Genomic DNA, 21,938 nt, shown 5'->3' with positions numbered 1-21,938 from the left:
CAGCAGGAGACTATTTTATGGTATGTATAGAATATGAGAGGTTTTAACAAACACCACAACTTTCAGCCTATAAGGTGTGACCCAGTGAGTGTCTAGCAATAAGTCCACAAACCCAGGGGCTCAATCTTCAGCCATTCACTGGCATTTTTTCCCTGTCACTTGTCACTTTTTTCACTTCTTGTAATGATCTGTCAATGTGGAAAACACCAAGCTGCATTCTGTTTATGAGTCAATATTAAAATATAGGTTGCCTAGAACTGGCTGGGTATGTCAGTTCAAAGTTCAGCAGAAGACATAGGAACACTACCTACAACAGAATCACAACTCATAAAGCACAACAATGTTAAAGCCAACCTTCAAGTCAAACACAGCTTTGTCTCCTTTATAATAATAAGCAGCTTCTTCGATCTGAAAATTTCTAAAAGTGAATATAATTTGGAGTTCTTACCACTGTCTCCTGAATCTATTACACAATGTGCCAATGACTCTTGCAGGAGATGTCGCAATTTATCTCTATCGAGCTCTGTATTTGCACCATCTGCAGTTAAGTTGAATTTGCCTGAAGAAGAATTAAATCAGAAGTTTGTATTACAGCTATATAATTTTTGTTTAATACTAATGTCAGCATCGTAAATGATAAGTCAATTGGTGGACAGCATTCTCATGGGTGTATTAAAAAAAATTCCACTAAACTCCAGTTATGAAGAATATGGATAAACCTAACATGCATGCATGTAAATACTGTTACAGAATTCAGATTAAGCAATTTGCAAGAATATTGAATAATGTGAAGTGGGTAGAGTCAAACTGCTGGTGTCTGTAACAAACATGCACAGTACTGAAAGCGTATTTTGTGTCACTACTTCAAGCTAACTATGTGAATATGAATAGTATGTGCTTTGAAAAAAAGAGGAAAAAAACAAAATAGTATGATTACACTAAAAAATCTATTGCATCCACATGGTGATGTTAATGAATTCTGCTGCAATGAGCCCACAGCTCCTTTGAAACACTATACTGGACTGGAACTAATCTGTTTTAAATTTACTGTGTGTGTGTGTGTGTGTGTGTGTGTGTGTGTGTGTGTGTGTGTGTGTGTGCGCACGCATATATAAAGTTTGGCCAAAAACTCTGCACAGATACCATTATACGTGCACTCCTTTAAGACATTTGGCACACTGACTGATGGGGCTTAGATGAATCAATAAAAAAAATCACAAGGTACCTTACCCGCACTGACAGCATTCTCTTCCTGTGATTTTCGCTGGAGTCTGTTAGCAGCCAACACTGATTTTAGCACATTTTCAGCTTTTGCACAGAATGGACACGTAACACAAGAAGTTAATGCCACATGTAGTAAAACTTACTACAACAAAAACAACACAAATTGGCGACAACAATGTTGGTGTACACTATATTTTGCACTGGACTAAAGTTGTTACAGACCCAAAACAAGGGAATATCATTCCAAAGTCTTACACTATTTTGGGACTTTTGTTGGTTCTGCTACCCCCATAAGCCAACACACCAAATATTTTCCTGGAGTATGCGATTAGTAGGTTTAATAATGTGTAGTTTGGAAATTATTATAAGAACATTACAGTTCACTACATAGACCAGCTTCAACATATGTTCACCACTAATTATAGTACACACCTTCCAGGATAACTACTTTCTCAAGTTTCCTCTTGGCCACAGCTGTCTTCATTATTACTTCATCTATAGTACCTTTGGTTACAAGACGGTAAACATTAACTGGTTTTTTCTGCCCAATCCTGTGGCACCTATCCTGGGCCTGAAGGTCTGCCTGTGGATTCTGCAAAAAAGGGGGAAAAGAAAGGCAAGTATCAAATGTGTGCAAGTAAAAGAAGCAACATGTTAACAAAACGCGTGACATTCTAAAATTGCTCTACCTCCAACTTTGTGACATGTGAAGTCAATGAAATGGCAGCAATGAAAGCTAACAAGCATGCCTTCCTCTAATTTGGTTGATTGGGGTTTAAGGGATTAAACAGCAAGGTCACCAGTTTCTCGATCTAGGGGTAATTCATCCGGAATTCTTGACATCCCCGGATTACATATGCTGATGATGAAAATACGTAGGAGTGGTAAGACAACCACTGAAGGCAACGCTGATGCCAGAGCTGAGAAAGAATTTATGGAGAACTGTATGGGTTATACTGGAATCTCTGTCAGACCAGATGAGGAGTCTCCCAGGGATCATCCAGTGGCAAGGAAAGCCTCACCCTGTCTTCGATCTCTGCCTGCCTGATAAAGACATTTACAGAGCAAAGAATGTCTTTAAGTCGGCAGATTCAGAACAGTAAAAGGAAGGAGGTTAAAAATATAACACACATTTGCTGAAGAGTTAATAATAAAAAAAGAAACATTAAAGAGCACCCACTGTTTAGAGCCACCTCTAAAAGAGAAAATTGGGTGCGGCAGAAAAAGAGACAAACGCGATGTGTGCCTTTCTTGTCAGTAACAAACAAAAACTACCTTTTATCACAAATTATTTTCTAACAAATTGTAAAACTAACATTGCAAAATTTTCTTCTCTGATCCACAGCTTTTTCACTGTCCATTTTTAACATTTTAATTAGTTACACGATTTAGCACAGTAATTCCTCAGAAATTTAAAAGCCATTGTAGTTTACTGATGAGAGTGCTCTTATGTACACTATTCAGAACTTCCATTACCATTTTATTCAACTACCATACGTAAGGAACGGGAGATGCACAGTAAAATCCCTTCTTAATGAATCTCTAGGGACTTAAACATTATTTCCTTAAAAGGGGTTTTGCCAAAGTATGTGGAAGGAGTAACCTAAAATCATAATTCAAGTATCTTTAGGTGGTATGAGCACTATTAATTATGAAATTGCCATATCCTGTGATACAAATTAAAAAGACACAACCCTGCAATTATTTCACTTTCCACAGAATCCATCCTCTATTTATTCTTTTTTTTTAAATTGAGACTCGTTTGTTTTGTCCTTCCAGCAGTTGATTGATACAAGTTAGAACAGATTCATCTGTGTTAAAAGAGCAAAGAAATTTCTGACCTTTTCATCTTTATCATCAAAGCATATCACACATTTCACTTGCATCAATCTTGGCTATGCAAGTCAGGAAATCATCATCACAACCAAAAACAGTGCTAGAATGTCACATTTTCGGAACTATAATGGATCCTACTCCATTCTTCTTCTTGGTGGGGGGCAATGTTTTCATTTCCTTCCCTACTTACACACAATAGTGCCATTTCTTTACTTGTAATTACATCTGTGGCATTTTACTCACTTTGCAGGAAGTAAAGCATACAAGTTGCCAGTTTCATCAGCACTGAAAGTGTCTCTGGGCTCATAACTCTGTATCAATTGTGACAATCTAATGTTCTTCCAATGGGTTTGCATTTTTTATGACCACAGCCTTACCTTTTCCACTTCCACTTTGAAAGAATAGTGTGTGATGTTTTTTAAAATGATCCAAACAGCTATTTTTCAGGTCTTCAATGTTGATTTCAAGAACCTTTTCTTACAGCCTCTTTCCATTTATTGAAATGTTGCCACTTGTAATTCTTTGAAACAACTTCAAAGAGTATTTTTCACATCATCAATTGTAGGCTTACAAATATTCTTCCTTTTGGATCCAAAGGAATTGTTAGCCTCAGTATTTAAGAATGCTTTCTTAAATTTGAGTATGCTGCACATGTAGACGACACTAAATCATAAATCTTCACAATGTCTGAATGTTTTATGTTAAGAGTGTCATTAATATTATGGAAGACCATCATCTTCTGCTGCACTGTAAGTTTTCAATGTTCAGGGACCATAAACTGACAAAAGTAAAATTGATAACTTCCACCCTTCAATAAACAAACAATTATAAAAAAAACTACCGCACTTTTCACCCTTCGTGAACTGACTGTGACATCAGGTAAAAATTGATTTCAGAGTTATTCAACACACTTGCTGGTTTCACTACAAAGGATGTCAAGTTACTGACTGCGATCTAGGTACATGTCATTTGATTAGAACAGTTAGTGTTTACTGTATCACACGGCACAAACTATGACCTGTGTGAAACTGAAAGAATTTTGAAACTCTTGCGGAAAATTTAATTATAAGTTCTCTTGGACACATTAGAAATTGGATTTTAATTTGCAGAATGTTTCATGTTTATCCCTTAAAAGTGGACAGGAATAACATTGTTCTAATGGGAGTTTCACTGTGACCAATGGAAATATTCATTTAAAGTCGGTTCATTAATTTGTTGTTTTACTGCAAATTTTTCGAATATGGTACGAAGTTCTGGTAAACAGAGGTACATGAAACACGAAGCACTGTACATACGTCAATCTGATGTTGATCAAACTAACTTTAACTGGCACACTTGCTTAAAACATGGAACTTTAGGACTCACAAGAACTTTAGAACTAGGAACTTTAGAACTCACAATGTCATTTGTGTTACAGAACAGTATAAAACAATGGCAAAACACTAGCTTCAACTGGCCTTACAGTAACAACTATAAGGATGCCAGGTTGTGTAGCTATTGGAAACTGTACGAGACTGTTATTACGGTAATAGTGTGTCCTCGGGAGATGTACAAAAATTTATAGCATCAAGGTAAAATTCATCAAATGATAGAAGCAGCAAGTCATCAACAGACATGTAAATAAAGCATTTAACTTCACTGATTTTCAGACTAATCCTTTTTCGATCTCCACATGCTCCTGTTTTGTGTGTTGTGCGCGGGCACGCACACACAATCTGAAAAAAGGCTCATCTTATAGCTAGCGAAGTTTTCTGCCTTGTTGTTTATGTGGTTAAATGTCTTTACTACTTAACGAGTTCTTACATTTGCTTTAAAATTTTAGGACTTTTGGTCCATAGCGGCTGACCAAAAAGCACATATTAACTCAGTGGGCCTCCAATGTGAGTATATAAGCACTGATATGTTAGCAAGGATTACTGTGGCATTTGTGGCTTTCCGATGCATTATGGCGATGTTATTACCAAACGCATCCAAAAAGGACCAATGTGGTGTTATTCTTTTCTTGGCTCCCAAAGGACAAACACCAGTACACAGATGCCAATTGATCTGGGGAATTAGCAGAAGTTACACCAAGTCAAGTAGGAGACACTTGAGCATCCCCACCCTACAGTCTTGATCTCTCCCTGCTATTATGACGCTTTCAATTCCTTAAAAAAAGGCTTTGAAGGGTTGACATTCCTATCAGATGAGGATGTGCAGCAGGCAGCTATGCTCTTCTTTATGCAGCAGGATACGGTGCTTTACCGAACGGGTATGTTCAACCTGATTGCCTCAATGGCCACAGCCATTCTGCCAGACTGGCACACCACTTCTGGCCTGTATGGTCTTCGACCAGATTTTCTGATTGTCCATTATAACAAATGGAGGCAAGTAGTTTAAGGAAGACCCAATGTAAAATTTATAAAAACGTTTTGCTGATGAAAAGATGAACCAAACAATGTAATGCGACAACCACTAGTGGAGTAGACTGTCTACTGCCAGGTAATATAGACTGATGATAAAGTAAAGGAGAAAGTGAGGGTAGGAGATATGGAGTGATGGCAGGTGTCAGGTCACACAGAAGACCTCTTTAACTTGATTAATGTACTGAGTTCGATTTGCAAGCAGCAGGTTTCAAATACCCATCCAAGCATCCTAATGGTTACCCCATATCACTTCAACTGAAAACCTGGGTGGCTCTTTCAGCTACGGCAAAAACAAATTTCCTGTCCTAATGTAGGGACTTTTGGTGTACAGCATATTTCCAAGATTCTAAGATATCATCCAGCATTAATTCATATCAAAATTTCTCTTCATGCATCACATATGTTACTCTTTATTTACATCAAATGTAAAGAAATAATTTTGAAATGTTATTTCTATACCAGCCCATTGATTCATTACTGAATGGCCTTTTACCTTTTACTCTGGTTGTGAAAACATATTACACAGAGGGAATGATTTTCTTTTGGAAAATTAAAGGACACACAATCCTACAATAGTAGCACAGATGAGTGCAGCTCATTACGCAAGTCCAACATTAAAACAAAATGACACTGCAAGACCTACTCCATTATACAGGGTGATTCAAAAAGAATACCACAACTTTAGGAATTTAAAACTCTGCAACGACAAAAGGCAGAGCTAAGCACTATCTGTCGGCGAATTAAGGGAGCTATAAAGTTTCATTTAGTTGTACATTTGTTCGCCATTTCAGCCAATAAAGTTTTTGGTCCCTTTTTCTTCGAAGGTGCTACTGTAACTGGACTACTGTATCAGGAGATGTTAGAGAATTGGCTGTTCCCTCAGCTCGAACAAGAAGCACAACAATTCATATTTCAGCAGGATGGAGCGCCACCACATTGGCACTTATCTGTCCGTAACTACCTGAACGTCAACTACCCGAGGCGATGGATCGGCCGCCAGGCAGCCCATGACAGAGCACTTCATCACTGGCCTCCAAGAAGCCCTGATCTTACCCCCTGCGATTTTTTCTTATGTGGGTATGTTAAGGATATGGTGTTTCGGCCACCTCTCCCAGCCACCATTGATTATTTGAAACGAGAAATAACAGCAGCTATCCAAACTGTTACGCCTGATATGCTACAGAGAGTGTGGAACGAGTTGGAGTATCGGGTTGATATTGCTCGTGTGTCTCGAAGGGACCATATTGAACATCTCTGAACTTGTTTTTGAGTGAAAAAAAAACCTTTTTAAATACTCTTTGTAATGATGTATAACAGAAGGTTATATTATGTTTCTTTCATTAAATACACATTTTTAAAGTTGTGGTATTCTTTTTGAATCACCCTGTATATTAGAGTGGAACCAATCACAATGCATCTCATTTCTGATGAACTTTCAATGGATTCTGCTGTTTATATAAAATTTTCAAAGCATCAAAACTTGTCTGTAGCCACACATCAACCTCAAACCACTATACTGCAATTTTAAGAAGCTGTTCATTTGTTTCTCGACACAGTTTTGCTTTATCTCATGGTTGTTGAAATAGCTATAGATAACACAGCATAACACTTGGAATCATAGAGGAAACTCTTAGGTCACCAAGCAGATAACATTACATCAAGCTTCATAGATGGAGTAGCAATAATGGAATTCAAGTCTTACTTATTTCCAATTTTAAGGCATCTACACGCTGCTTCGTAATGCGTGAAATTAAAACCATATATGGGCTAGATTGAGAGGCATTAGGGGAATTTGTTGTGGCATAGTGATATGCATTAACAATTAGGAAGCTTTAAGATAATTGCTGCTGCACACAATGGCCTGTGCCTTAAAGTAGGTATCCCCAGTCTCAGAAGGTGCCACCTGTCACTTCAGTGCTCATCATGCAAGTAGGACCCACACCCACTCATATGTGTGTGCCCTTTGCAGATCATAAAAATCACACACCAACCTAAGAGTCAACTGAGACATTTTCCAAAAACCAATCGTCAGGAAATTTTATGTAACTTTTGAGAGTAAAAATAGCTAACTTTCAGTGAAATTCTTCAGAATATGTGATCACATTGTTTATATGTATAATTCTCTGACATTTCAGCCTCTGCTGCAAATGGCTTTCCTCCGGGCATTTCTACTGACTGCTGAACAAGGAAAAACTTGTGGAACATGCAATTATCTTAACCTGATAGGTATTGCGGATGAGGAGAGGAGACGGGGGGATGGGGCATTCATTGATATCGGCTTTATTTTTTGCCCCTGGCGGAAATAAGCAAATGAGAAATTGCCGGCATACGTGGCATAGTGCTGTTTGCTTTCTGCCTAGTGCCATCTGATAGATGCCTATGTCCTGTGTACTTAAGGCCGCTGTGGCCTCCCCTGTGCGTGTGACTTGGCGAGAAACGTTATTCCATAGTGCTGTTACTGCTGGCAGCCAGAACACTGCAAGCCTGTAACCATCTTCTCTATTCACATTGGCGCATCACCTGGGCTATTCCTGTTGCCTCTCTAATCTTCCTCCTCTAGACAAGTGGCTGATTTGCCAGTATGCAAACTTCTCTGAGTGATAGCTGTTTGCCTAATTGATCCTGGTGTTCTGCCACTGCCAACTTGGTGCGTTTTCTTGGACGGATATATCTTTCACATTCAGATATCTGTGTACTAATCGGTCGCCCTGATTCACCTAAATGCACCAGTCCACACTAGTGGATTAGCTCCAGTAATATGTAGCATGTCAACTGCATCTTTTGTTGATCCAAGAACACGTTTTATTTTGTTGCTGCTTCAGAAAATTGGCTTGATATCTGCTCGGCAGAGAATTTTGTCCACAATGTGACGGTGTTTTGGTTTCCTTCTGCTCTTCCCTATTGCCTTCAGCCTTTGTTACCCTAGTTTTATTTATCATCTTCATCTCATAAGCACTGGCACCACAGACGGACCCAAAGTTTTGTCGTTCCAGTTTCACATATTGTTCACTGCTGATCTTGGGGGACCTCTTGGTTAAAGTGTGCAGGGAGGATTTCTCCTGCATAGGGTCATGGTGGGAGGAGGCATGTAAGTACCAGTCCGTGCTGGTGAATTTCCTGTATATTCTGTGGCCAAGTTTACCATCAGGCTTTCAGTAAACTTCCACACTGAGGACCAGCAAATACCCCATTCTTTTCTATCTCCATAGTAAATTTGATTTTGCCACATTGCTGACAGAGATGTGGTGGAATCCGACATACATTTTTCTTTAAAAAGTGTCAGACAATGGGTGGAGTTAATGTATAAATCTGTGGGGCTCACTGGATGTCAACCTTGGAGCCAGTTCTTTCGCTAGTTAACATATCAGTAAAGCAATACTATTAACTTTGTGTGTGTGTGTGTGTGTGTGTGTGTGTGTGTGCGTCTCACCCATGTGACAACTTTATCAGTGCCCTTACAAAGTCAGTTGAAATGAATGCAGGATGTATACATGGACGAGGAGAAAAAATTCCCGGATTTTTCCTGGATTTCCCAGTTAAAAATACACTTTCTTCCGGATGAAAATACCCTTTTTCCGTGCTAAGTAACAGTATACTTTTCCTCAAAACTGTACAGCTTATCAATCCTTTCAATGGTTGGGGTTTTATACACTGGTGTATAATTTCCCGGCACTTTAGAAAACGAAACTCAGGAGAAAAAACACGTTTTGGAAAGATGTCTGATGTGCAGCAACATGTACATTGCATATTTCGTATTAGGAAAGTATAAATTCGAACTCCACCAAATACCACATGTTACTTTCCGAAGGACTGAGATCGAGATTGCGATGCGCTTTTGGACGCCAGTCGTAGCTCATGTCACGTGATCTCGCCAGCCGATATTCAGAGCATAGGACACGTGATGTAGTCAGCCAATAGCAACATCACTGTTAAGTAGTGCGAACACACAAATACGGAAAGGTAATGGTTTAAATTAATATACATAGTGTTGCTACAAGAAAAGAAAAGCTTTTACGTGTAATATTGGTCTCTAAGATTAATAAGCTGCGAGAGAAGCTATGCTTTCACACATAATGTTGATCTTTTTTGCACATGTTCCACTTTAAGATACATCACACAAATGTGCCAGTAAAATTTTTGACGACGACATAAATGTCTGATCTTCTGGGCTTGAACATATTCTAAATGGTCATCCTCAAAGATTTTATTTTTGAATGAGGGTCAAACGCTCTGTGATTTAAGAAATTCATCGGACATTCGCGCACAGAGTTCATCTTGCATAAAACGAAATTTACTTTGAAAGTAACGCTTTCCAAACAACCATTTGGAATATTTCCCCACACCTGTTAGAAATAGATTTGCTTCAGCAGTTGCCAGAAAGCGCCACACTTGAGCAGCTACGATGACGCAGGAAACATTAAAAGATCTTACATTATGTCATAAAAGAAACAAGACATAAGAGGATACTCCAAGAGCATAGGAATTTTGTGAACTATACTAAAATGCATCATTCGGCTGAAAGTGCACATTCGTATGTCCAGATTCAGATGTAAATTTTCTTGGAGTACCAGTACTGTATTATCTCATGTTTGGCTCTTTATTAAGGCATGATGCCATACGTGCTGGAAGATGAAAATGTGAACTTGAAATGCAGCCAACAGTTGAAACTAGCCAATAGTGTGGAATTAAACACTTTGTTTCAAATAAATTGACTGCCTCAGCAGAAAAGATTAATAAAAGTCAAATTTCCTTAACAAACCGACAAATATAACTTCATTGTTCTGCAAGGCGATTAACGCTTGACTGTCAGAAAGGTGGAAACAAAATAAAATCTGAAACTAATTACATATTTGAGGCTTCCTTAATTATGTGAATGTATTTTAATTCACTTGATAGCCCCCTGCCACAGAAATCCGTTTTGTTTTCATTTGACGTGAGAGCAATAAACGAAGAGGAAACAGCAAAAGCACTTAACGTAAACACGGGTCACGTAGAGACTACCACCTCCCCACTACAACTCAGATGCTCTGTGCATCAGGTCCGGATCTACGATACTTCCGAACTGGGCCAATATTAGATAGTGGCGCTACCCCTCCCTCGAGCGTTTGAGGTAGGGTGCCAAAAATTTACGAAATCGACTTTTCAAAAATATCTTCATTTTCTAGCACACATCTTTCTGAAGAAACAGATACATAAAACATATATGTTCAAGGGAATGTAAGACATGTTATTTGGTCTTAAGTGTGCCAAAGTGCAGTGCCACGCCTCTTCACACAGCATTCTTCCATCGCACGTCTCTGTATTTTGCTCTGTGGAATTCAAACATGAAATATTTTGTAATGGGTGCCATCAAACTATATTCACGCCAGTGGAAATTAAAATGTCCTGTGGTGCCTCTCCTGCTCCCAATCGGCTGGTTTGACATTCTGCTCCTCTTTAAAAAATTCTCGCAATTAATACTGGAGGGGATTATTTGTAACCGGCAGAACAAGAGCTCTTCAGGATATTTGCAGTCTTTACTGTGTATTAGCTAATAACTTGGTGTTTTGTGTGGCATAAAATTAAATATAGGACACACAAAACGAGTAAAGACAAGAGACAAGCAAAACGGTACACATTTCTTCAATCCTTAGGTCCTAGCTTTTCTTTCCTCTGTAATCTTGCCACAGCTTTATATGGCGTACTTTCCTTTCCGGGAAAGAATCTATTACCTCAACAAAGTTCGTCAAAGTTTAGCTACATGAAAAACAAAATGTCATTGTCTAATACTAGAAAAGCTGTTATACTAATATTACCCAAGACTGGTGTGGTTTCTCGATCTGATTACGTGTATTTTGTCACTCCAGACGAAATGAAATAGGCCTGCCTAATATTGCAGCAATTGTTACACACGCCATATAAATGACACTGTTTTGGCACAAATGTTCATTTTTATAACATGGCGGAATATAATTCACGAAGTACCAATATCACATGCCTATTAGGCCTACTACAAGCAAAAAGTTTTATGCTAGGAAATAGTTTCACAATTCATAAATACAGTCTATCTTCTGAAGCATGAGATCGTGAAGTAGATTCTCTGGTTAATTTCACTAACCCTGCCACAATCACCGGATTAGTTATCCCGCATTTGTTCTCCGATTAGGCGTTTTCCGCACTACTCCTACAATAGAACTTTAGCGGCTGCTAGCCAGGGACTGTATAACTGACCCTTAGTAGTGTAGCGGTCTGGCTAAAAAATTTCTATCAAAATTTCATTTTCTTGGATACATGGAGGAGACAATACGCAATCTTTGTTGCCTGTTATTCCTGTTAGTTGTTTATTTCTACTCCGGTAGTCCGAATCTATGGAATTCGCTAGCAGTTATAACAACGCTGATCACCTGCAAACCAAGTCAACCACATACACAGTGAATGGCATTCACCCGTTTGGCTTTATATTGCTCAGCTCATATAGTCCCGTCCCATTTTGTCTGCAGGACTGTTTATTTCTAGATGCGACGGGGATTACCCTGGCAGAAACATCACATACACTACGCACCCATTCAAAAATCAACTTAACGATTCTTTCAGAAATCAACTTAGAATTTGTTCAAAAACCAATAGGGATGCCTTCAAAATCGTATGAGTAATCGATAGGCCAAGTGCGCTGGATGCTACGCACTTTGTGAAACAAGGTCTTTTTTCTCAATAATACAAATTTGGCACCATCCCCCCCCCCCCCCCCCCCTTTCCCGCGCCAGGCGCAGATGCCCGGCCCCCTAGTTCCGTGCCTGTTGCACATTCGTGAATCTGGCTGCTTTGTCGCACCAGTGAAATTCTTCCGGATGGCATCTGGCTGCTTGCTGCTATTGCTTATACAGCTAACTGCCACACTTCTGTAGCCAGAAGCACGAGAAGTTACTAATAAGTGCATGCGCATAAGCTCGCTCGTAGCCACTCAAACGATTCTAATGTAAACAACTGTGACGTCACGCTCGTTGGAGGCAATTTGTTGTTATGAAACATTGCACAGTCTTCCTAAGGCCTTTCACACATTTTGCTGTTGGCAGACGCTTGTATGAGCACTGTGTTTTGTTGTTGTATACGGTGCATTTCCTTTGCAAATTAAGTTTTATTTTCATTTTTTTCCTCATGTTCGTTTTTAATTGCTGCAATATTATTCTGGAGTAGCGAGAAACAGTAATGTTCTTAGTTAGAGTATTGGTTCTTACCAGACAAATTACAAAAATTTAACTGAAAACTAGAACAATGAAAAATTCCCGCAATTCTAAAAAATTCCCAGGTTTTTCCCGGTTTTCTCCCGGATGAAAAAATTCCCGGGGTTTTCCCGGATCTCCCTGGTCGTAGACACCCTGGAATGTGGTTAAAACAGAGAAAAGGGATAAAAACCGTTATGAGATAAAATTGCACTCACTCTCAGCCAATTTCACCCATGATCAAATGCTGCACATCACACTAGCTCACATTATGGGGATATAATGTTAAAAGTGTTCAGAGGTTCTAAAACTGCTAACTAACATCTGAGTCAGCAACACAACAATATCCAGTTTAATATGCCATGCGCAAAGCTCATTGTCAGTTTGTAAAAAACCAATCAACAGACAAGATTGCATAAATTATTTCTTTATTTACGAAAACCAGTTTCAATCGACTTTGCTGTCACCTTCAGGTCTTAAAATTTTTTTGTTGTACAACATGTTCATTTTTCAAGACAGATTTCGCAATAAGATTTTAAACTGCAAAACATTTACAAGGGCAGATACGGACTCTCACCATAATTTATTGGTAGGGACAGAAAAAAACTGTTTTATTTCATGACTCGGTGTTGTTTGTTTGCTGAATTCCGCGTTGTTTCTCTGCCAAACTTGGTATTGCTTCTCTGCCAAACTCTGTGGTGATTTTTTGCCAAAATCAGTGGCGCTTGTGTGCTAATTTCTGTGCTAATTACATCATCAAATCAAAGTTTGTTACACAGGAAATGAACTGTTATGTTAAGATCATACACAAAACTCAACCTTGAGGATATTAGGAGTCAAAATGCAGTTTTAACATTCTGTAGCTATCAGTTACAATTGTTAGTAAACTGCCCTTGAAACCGCTAATTATTTGTTACTTTTCGTCTTATCATTTTCGTGAAATTTTCCTTTCCCTATTTACTGGTTATCAACTGCTGATTAAAATGGAAGAAATTGGAAATTAAGGAGATGGGACCTGGCTAAAATTTAAAGAAGCAAACACTATCAAGACTTTTATCTACATCTACATGATTACTCTGCAATTCACATATAAGTGCTTGGCAGAGGGTTCATCGAACCACAATCATACTATCTCTCTACCATTCCACTTCCGAACAGCGCGCGGGAAAAACGAACACCTAAACTTTTCTGTTTGAGCTCTGATTTCTCTTATTTTATTTTGATGATCATTCCTACCTATGTAGGTTGGGCTCAACAAAATATTTTCGCATTCGGAAGAGAAAGTTGGTGACAGAAATTTCGTAAAAAGATCTTGCCGCGACGAAAAACGTCTTTGCTTTAATGACTTCCATCCCAACTCGCATACAAAACGAGCTGCCCTTTTTTGCACCCTTTTGATGTCCTCCGTCAATCCCACCTGGTAAGGATCCCACACCGTGCAGCAATATTCTAAGCTGTCTCTTTAGTAGACCTGTTGCATCTTCTAAGTGTCCTGCCAATGAAACGCAACCTTTGGCTCGCCTTCCCCACAATATTATCTATGTGGTCTTTCCAACTGAAGTTGTTCGTAATTTTAACACCAAGGTACTTCGTTGGATTGACAGCCTTGAGAATTGTACTGTTTATTGAGTAATCGAATTCCAACGGATTTCTTTTGGAACTCATGTGGATCACCTCACACTTTTTGTTATTTAGCATCAACTGCCACCTGCCACACCATACAGAAATCTTTTCTAAATCGCTTTGCAACTGATACTGGTCTTCGGATGACCTTACTAGACGGTAAGGCTTCTAGTGACACTTTATACGCTTTTTTAAATAAAATTATTTTGCGTTTCTTTCTGGTGGATTTGGAAGAAACGGTATTGAGCCTAGCTACAACGACCTTGTGATCACTAATCCCTGTATCAGTCATGATGCTCTCTGTCAGCTATGGGTTGTTTGTGGCTAAGAGGTCAAGTGTGTTTTCGCAACCATTTACAATTCGCGTGGGTTCGTGGACTAACTGCTCGAAATAATTTTCGGAGAAAGCATTTAGGACAATCTCGGAAGATGTTTTCTGCCTACCACCGGTTTTGAACAAGTATTTTTGCCAACATATCGAGGGAAGGTTGAAGTCCCCACCAGCTATAACCGTATGAGTGGGGTATTTATTTGTTACAAGACTCAAATTTTCTCTGAACGAAGCATTGCAAATGATTGACTGCATGATGGTAAAAGAATACAATAGAAGATAAATGGGTAGATTTGAGAAATTGAGTAGTGAAGCCAAGGGAGGATCAAACAGGTTGGTTGATTTAAGGTGGTGGGAGGGAAGGGGGGGAGAAGGGACCAAACTGCTTGGTCACCAGTCCAATCAGACAGGCAAAAAGCCAAGGCCCACCAGAAATTCTTGGGCAACACACTAAATACTGACTTTAACTGCTGAAAACAGAATAAACAAAAATGCAGCAAATGTAACCGGCATAATGCAATATGGATGTCTAAGAAATGAAATCAAAATACTATGCAAAATGGGGAAGCGAGAATGGCTAAAGAAGAAATGCAAGATTGTAGAAACACACGACTATAGAAGTATGGATGTTGCCAGAGGAAGATTTAAGAAAACATTGAAGAAAAGAGAGACGTGTGCGACAGATGGGAGCACAGATGGAAAGTCAGTTCTAAAGCTAAGAAGGAAATGCCGAAAAGTGGAAGGAATATGCAGGGGATTTATAAGAGGGAATCAAATTTGAAGGCAGTGCGATAGAAAGAGAAGAGGAAGCAGATGAAAATGAGATGGGATATATATGGAAATGAAAGAAAAATTTGACAGAGCACTAACCTTTAAATGGTACAAGGTGTCTGGAGTAGACATTCCCTCAGAATTACCAATTACCCAATGCTTTAATATTTATTTTTAACAAGTGTAATGCATAATCACCTTTTACTTAACTTTTTTTGGTTAAATTTCACAAATGGTAATCATAAATCAAAAGGAAAACAATACACACCCAGTCACTGTCAAAGATGATGACCGTATCTGCAGCAACAAGATTTAATCCCAATCCTCCTGCTCTTGTCGAGATCAAAAATGCAAATATATTTTCCTGGTTGCAAAATTCATTAACATTTTCAGTACGTTCATCAAGACTAGACGCTCCGTCAAGGCGACAGTAGCTGTAACCCAGGGATTCAAGTAGTACTTCCAGAAGATCCAATACTTTTTTGAAAGTTGAAAATATCAGGACCTGAAAATAAGCATACTCGTCTGTAATCGAGCTGTATAGTACTCAATAACAACTATCATTTTGATAAAAATGATTATTAATAAATAAGGTGAAAATAGAGAACAGATGGCAGCATCACACTAGTGGATGGCAGTCAAAAGGAAGAACAAAAAAAAGAAGAAATTGAAAATATTACCCTAATTTTATTAGCTATTCCTTTGAAATAGTCCAGGCCAAGATATGAAAAAGGAGGAGGATAAATTTGCAGGAAAGCATATTTTCCTTTAGAATTATCTCTGCCAGCCCTTGTATTTACTTGGTAATAACTATGCTGATGATAGCGCCCTTTCAGCTGTAGGCATATCTTCCTCTGAACATAACTATTACGGAAACAGTAGAGTGGATACTAAACTTTGAAACATAAGTAAAAATAAAATAACATTTTATACATAAAATAAGACAACAGCCAATGCTACGAATTTTGTGCACAAGATTGTGCTATTGTGAATCACCAAAATGTTAGGCATTTCCACTAGTTCATGCAACCCTTCTCAGTAGTCGCAGCTTCACCATTCTTCAATGCTAACAATTATATCCTGTCATTTGTTTGTCACACTATGTGTATGTGTATGAAGGGAGGAGGGGGGGGGGGGGGGGGGGAGGGGGAGGGGGCGGCGGCAGCACAGATCTGATCTGCAAGAGAACATAGATGGGAGATGCGCTCATTCATATGTCATGTCATGCTAATAGGAGAGAAGAAGGGTAACTCGCCGATCATAGTTTTTCAGTTTTACTAAGCTATTAAAAATGCTAAGAAACTGGGACAGTACAGACCCAAAACGATAAGTATGTTTCTTAATGCCCATTTACATTAGTACCGGAGCTTGGTTAGCACTGATGGTTACAGATTTTGAGAAATTTCCACTTTCAAGGCTAAATAGGTGGATTGAAATTTTGCTAACTGTACCTGTAAAGTTACTTCGTTTATGGTTTCTGTTCTAAATACACTGAAGATATTTCTGAATTGAATCATTTTCACATGTCATGTGCGCGCGCAACCTTCACATACAACGGAAACAGGGTACGTGTGGGGGAGAGGAAAGCACTGTCTGGCGAAGTGTGCAGGGATTAAAACTGCTGGGTGGAGGGTGTGTGGACAGTAGGTTACTGTAGGCTGAGGCTGGGATAATTTTGAGAGCGGAGAACGTGTTTTAAGGATAACTCACAGTTGTGCAGTTCAGAAAAGCTGAAGGTAGCGCGCACACGCACACGCACGTACACACACACACACACACACACACACACACACACACACACACACACACACACACACACACACACGTTCATTCATACATACATGCAAGCAAGCACACCTCACGCATACATGACCGCCATCACCAGCAGCTCGGACCGGACTGCAGCCTTCACATACAACGGAAACAGGGTACGTGTGGGGGAGAGGAAAGCACTGTCTGGCGAAGTGTGCAGGGATTAAAACTGCTGGGTGGAGGGTGTGTGGACAGTAGGTTACTGTAGGCTGAGGCTGGGATAATTTTGGGAGCGGAGAACGTGTTTTAAGGATAACTCACAGTTGTGCAGTTCAGAAAAGCTGAAGGTAGCGCGCGCACACGCACACACGCACACACACACACGTTCATTCATACATACATGCAAGCAAGCACACCTCACGCATATATGACCGCCATCACCAGCAGCTCGGACCGGACTGCAGCCTTCACATACAACGGAAACAGGGTACGTGTGGGGGAGAGGAAAGCACTGTCTGGCGAAGTGTGCAGGGATTAAAACTGCTGGGTGGAGGGTATGTGGACAGTAGGTTACTGTAGGCTGAGGCTGGGATAATTTTGGGAGCGGAGAACGTGTTTTAAGGATAACTCACAGTTGTGCAGTTCAGAAAAGCTGAAGGTAGCGGTTAAGATCCACATTACTCCAGTAGTAAAGCAGCCATTGAAATTAAATATCTTTTTTCCAGCTGCATTTTGTGCCACAAGGTGGTCTACTTTGCTCTTGGCCACAGTTTGGCAGTGGACATTCATCCTGGTGAACAGGTGGTTGGTAGCCATACCAATATAAAAGGCAGTGCAATGGTCACTGCAAACTCGTGTATAACATGGCTCCTTTCACAGATGGCCTGGCCCCTGATGAGTCATGATAGCCTGTGAAAGGAGTGGAACAGAAAGTGCTGGGTGGATTGAACAGGACTTGTACCTGGATCGGCCACAGGGATATGACCCCTGTGACGAGGGGTTGAGACTGGGAGTGGCATAGGGATGGACTATGATGTTGTGGAGGTGGGGTGTGTGATGTAATACCACTTCAGAAGGGGTGGGGAGGATCTAGAGTACAATATCCCTCACTGCAGGGTATGATGATAGGTACACAAAGCCCTGGCGAAGGATGTATTTCAGTCGTTCCAGTCCAGGGTGCTACTGGGTGATGAAGGGGGCCTCTCCTTTGTAGCTGGTCTGAGGGTTGGGGGTGTGACAGGAAATGACACAGGAGATCTGTCTGGAGATAGTGCCTCTTTATTAAGGCCTTGGTGAGGCCCTCAGCATGCTGGGCAAGAGAGTTTTTGTCACTGCAGATACGCTGTCCCAGGCCCGGCTGTGTGGCAGGGATTTTTTGGCATGAAAGGGATGACAGATGTTGAAATTCAGGTACTGGTGCTGGTTGGTGGGTTTAGTGCGGGCAGAGGTGTGGATAGAGCCATTAGAGAGAAGGTGCTCAACATCTAGGAAGGTGGGACGCTAGGTTGAGTAGGACCATGTGAAGCAGATGGGAGAGGTGTTGAGGTTGTGAAGGAATGAAGACAGGGTAGTGGGCCTGAGTTCACATCATGAAGATAATATCAATGAACCTGAACCAGGCAAGGGACTTGACATTTTGGGAGGCTACGAAGGTCTCCTCTAGATGCCTCAAAAAGAGGCTGGTATAGGAAGGTGCCCATGGCTGTGCCACAGTTCATTTATGTAACATTCCTTCAAAGTAGAAGTAGTTGCAGGTTAGGATAAAGTTAATAAGGTGTATGAGGAATGAGATAGTGGGTTTGCAGTCTGAAGGACTTTGGGAAAGGTAGTGTTCAATAGCAGTAAGACCATGGGTATGAGGGATGTTGGTGTATACGAAGGTGGTTTTCAACAGTGATGAGTAGGGATCCAGAAAGGGGTGAGGGTGGTAGAGAGTCAGTGAAGGAAATGGTCGGTATTTTTGATGTCGGAGGCTAATTACAGACATTTGGTTGGAGTTGTTGGTCAATGAGGGCTGAAATTCTTTCAGTGGGGGCACAATAACCAGCTACAATGGTTTGTCCAGGATTGCTGGGTTTGTGGATTTTTGGGAGCATGCAGAAGGTTGGTGTGTGGGGCATCATATGGATGAGGAGGAAAATGTATTCAGAAGAGAGGTTCTGGCAAGGGCTTAAGGCTTTAAGCAGGGATTGGAGGTTATTTTGGACTTCTGGGATGGGATCACTATGGCAGCATTTGTAGGTGCAGCAGTCAGGTCATTAACAGAGGCCCTCCGCCAAGTAATCTCTGCAAGTCATAACAACAGTGGTGCATCCTTAGTCTGAAGGTAGGGTGATTATTAGGTCAGGATATGTTTTGAGGTTGTGGATGGGGGCTATTTTTTCTTCTGCTGAAAGGCTGATGTTCTGAGAAAGGGACCTGTGGAAGGATGGTGAGGCTAAGTTGGAAATAAGAAATTTCTGGAAGGTGATCAGTAGGTGTTTAGGTGGGAGGGGAAGAGACAGGAGGATCACTGTTGGATGGTAGTATGAAATGGAAGGAAGTGTTTCCACTGCAAGGATCAGGAGGACACTAGGTCTTTGACAGGTCCATCATGGTTAAATGTGGATGCAGGACTAAAGGTGAGGCCTTTGGATAGGATGGAAACTTCTGTGGAGCTGAGGATATATCAACAGTTTTACGGGAATGTTTTGGCTCTCAATTTGGTGGAGTGTTTGTATGGAGTTTTGGTGTAATGTGGCAAGTTCAGAAGGTCAGCTAGGCAGGGTTTGGGTGCTATGAGGGGTTGACGAGGAGGAACACTGTGGGTATGATAGTGGTGCCCCAAGGTGGCAGTAGGATGTCAGCAGGTTGGATAACTTACAGAGGTTGTGTCCAGAATGCTCCTCCAAATGCTGGAGAACAAGTGATTTAGTTTCAGAGGATGTGATGCATGTAGTAGGGATTGCACAGTACCGGTATCTTGCAGAGGGAGCAGAGGCGGTTCTGGGATGCCTGTGCCATGGAGATATGTTTTTGCAGCACCAGGCCTTTGAGGGCCAGGGACTGGCAGAATCTGAAAACACGAAGGTCACTGTGAAAGGAGGGATGGGATCCCGAGAAATGGTTCTGCTGTAGGGGCTCATTCCATGGTTAGGTAGAATTTAAGAAACAGAATGAGGGACTGGGCTTCACTACCCGAGCCACCTGGATCTTCCCCTCCCACATCAGCTTTTCTGAACTGTTAAGATTGGAGTTACTTTTACAACACATTTTTGCTCCCAAAATTATCCCAGCCACAACCTACAGTAACCAACTGAACCCACATTCTCCATCCAACAGTTTCCATCCCCCCTGTCTTATCACCTCATCTTCTGCCCTCTGCCAACCCACCTGCCCATCTTTCCCCCCTTTTTTTTGCTTCTCTCCTCTCATGCCCCCCCCCCCCCCCCCCCCCGAAGCTTTTCGTCACTGCCCTGTTGGCAGTCTAGTCCCTGTACACTCTGCCAAACAGCACTCCTCTCTCCCTCAATCATACGCTGCTATCCCTTCCCCTTCCCCCCCCCCTCCCACTCCCACCCTACAGACTGCTCCTCCATTCTACATGACACTTTTATTCCACTCCAAATTGCAGGGGACGTCGATCATGTGCACATGAGGTATGCTCGTTTGAGTCAATGAATGTATGTACATCCCCTTTACTGACAAAAGCTGTGACCGCAAGCCAATGTGTAAAGCGCCTTTTCATTGTTCGTCTCCAACTTAACATGTCTTCTTTACAGTAAGTAGTGATCTATCTTCCTTATATTGTTGATATTCCAACCTGGAGTTTCCATTGTCTGATGGAATGGGACTGATCATGTTCAGTCAACAACAGTAATCTGCTGTAAAGCCGTGCTCAAATTATGCTAAAACACCTCAAGTTCTAGAATTCCTAGATGATCTACTCTCGTTGAAGGGGGAGACAATTTAAGCCTCCGGGACACCTCAGATTTTAAAAAGGCCGAGGCTGGGGTGATGGATTTGATACCCCTCATGCTGAGAAAAGTATCCCACACAGTAATTGTGGAGACAGTGAATTCAACATTGTCTAACACACATTGACAGCATGTTACACTTGAAAAGGCTTTCGGTGTGGTAGACAGTCGGTAGCTACAGGTGTTGAGTTTTTTATATACTAGCTCTCTTAATAACTGCAAATAAATACTCACTTAATGAACTGAAAATAACTCCACTATATAAACAGGAGCTCAGTGAAGTTATTTTGTCTACTCACATAAAAAAGGTGGAGCAGCACTCACAGTATTGGAATTTGCGTTTTCTGGAAGAATACTACAGCTGCCGCACAGAATGCCTACGAATCAATTTCTGCTCCAGCAGTGTAGAGTAGTGTGCAGAGTGATTAGTTGATTCTGTATATATGCATTACCAGTGTTAGTGTTATTAGTAACTCATATGTGCATTCCATGTACTGTTAAGAAATGTCTAACAAATGAATCTGTTAAGGCATTTTGTGCACAGTAAACAATCCCTGGGCACATCTGCATACTGCATCCCAAGCGAGTCATAAGGTGCACTGTGGAAGCCCCGTATAATTTTCTGAAACACCCTGTAGTTTTTTCTTGTGATGTAATGGGGCAGACAGAGTGGGCAACGCCTGCTTGGCTTTTGAGGGAATGGAGTGCACAGGAACGATCCAGCGACCTATCTTCCCTCACACTTCTGCCCCACATGTTCCCCCTCCTCCCTGTTACACCCCCCCCCCCCCCCCCGAACACATTTTACCCCTTAACATGGCTCTACGGCACTTAGATGTGG

At 40.8% G+C, this 21,938-nt stretch overlaps 1 protein-coding gene across 2 annotated transcripts in view; it reads right to left on the bottom strand.

The window, feature by feature from the left end:
- LOC124619351 (ATP-dependent DNA helicase DDM1-like) overlaps positions 1-21,938 on the bottom strand; it is a 137,730-nt gene that overhangs the window by 17,465 nt on the left and 98,327 nt on the right. For both annotated transcript variants that reach the window (XM_047145671.1, XM_047145672.1), the window contains exons 16-18: positions 15,658-15,894; positions 1,657-1,816; positions 449-559 (exon numbers count right to left, since the gene is read on the bottom strand). In XM_047145671.1, coding sequence (XP_047001627.1) covers positions 449-559; positions 1,657-1,816; positions 15,658-15,894 — 508 coding nt within the window. The remainder of the gene's footprint in view (positions 1-448; positions 560-1,656; positions 1,817-15,657; positions 15,895-21,938) is intronic.

Source organism: Schistocerca americana, chromosome 6, assembly GCF_021461395.2.
Source record: "Schistocerca americana isolate TAMUIC-IGC-003095 chromosome 6, iqSchAmer2.1, whole genome shotgun sequence".
NCBI lineage: Eukaryota > Metazoa > Arthropoda > Insecta > Orthoptera > Acrididae > Schistocerca > Schistocerca americana.
This window is presented reverse-complemented; position numbering and strand designations above follow the sequence as displayed.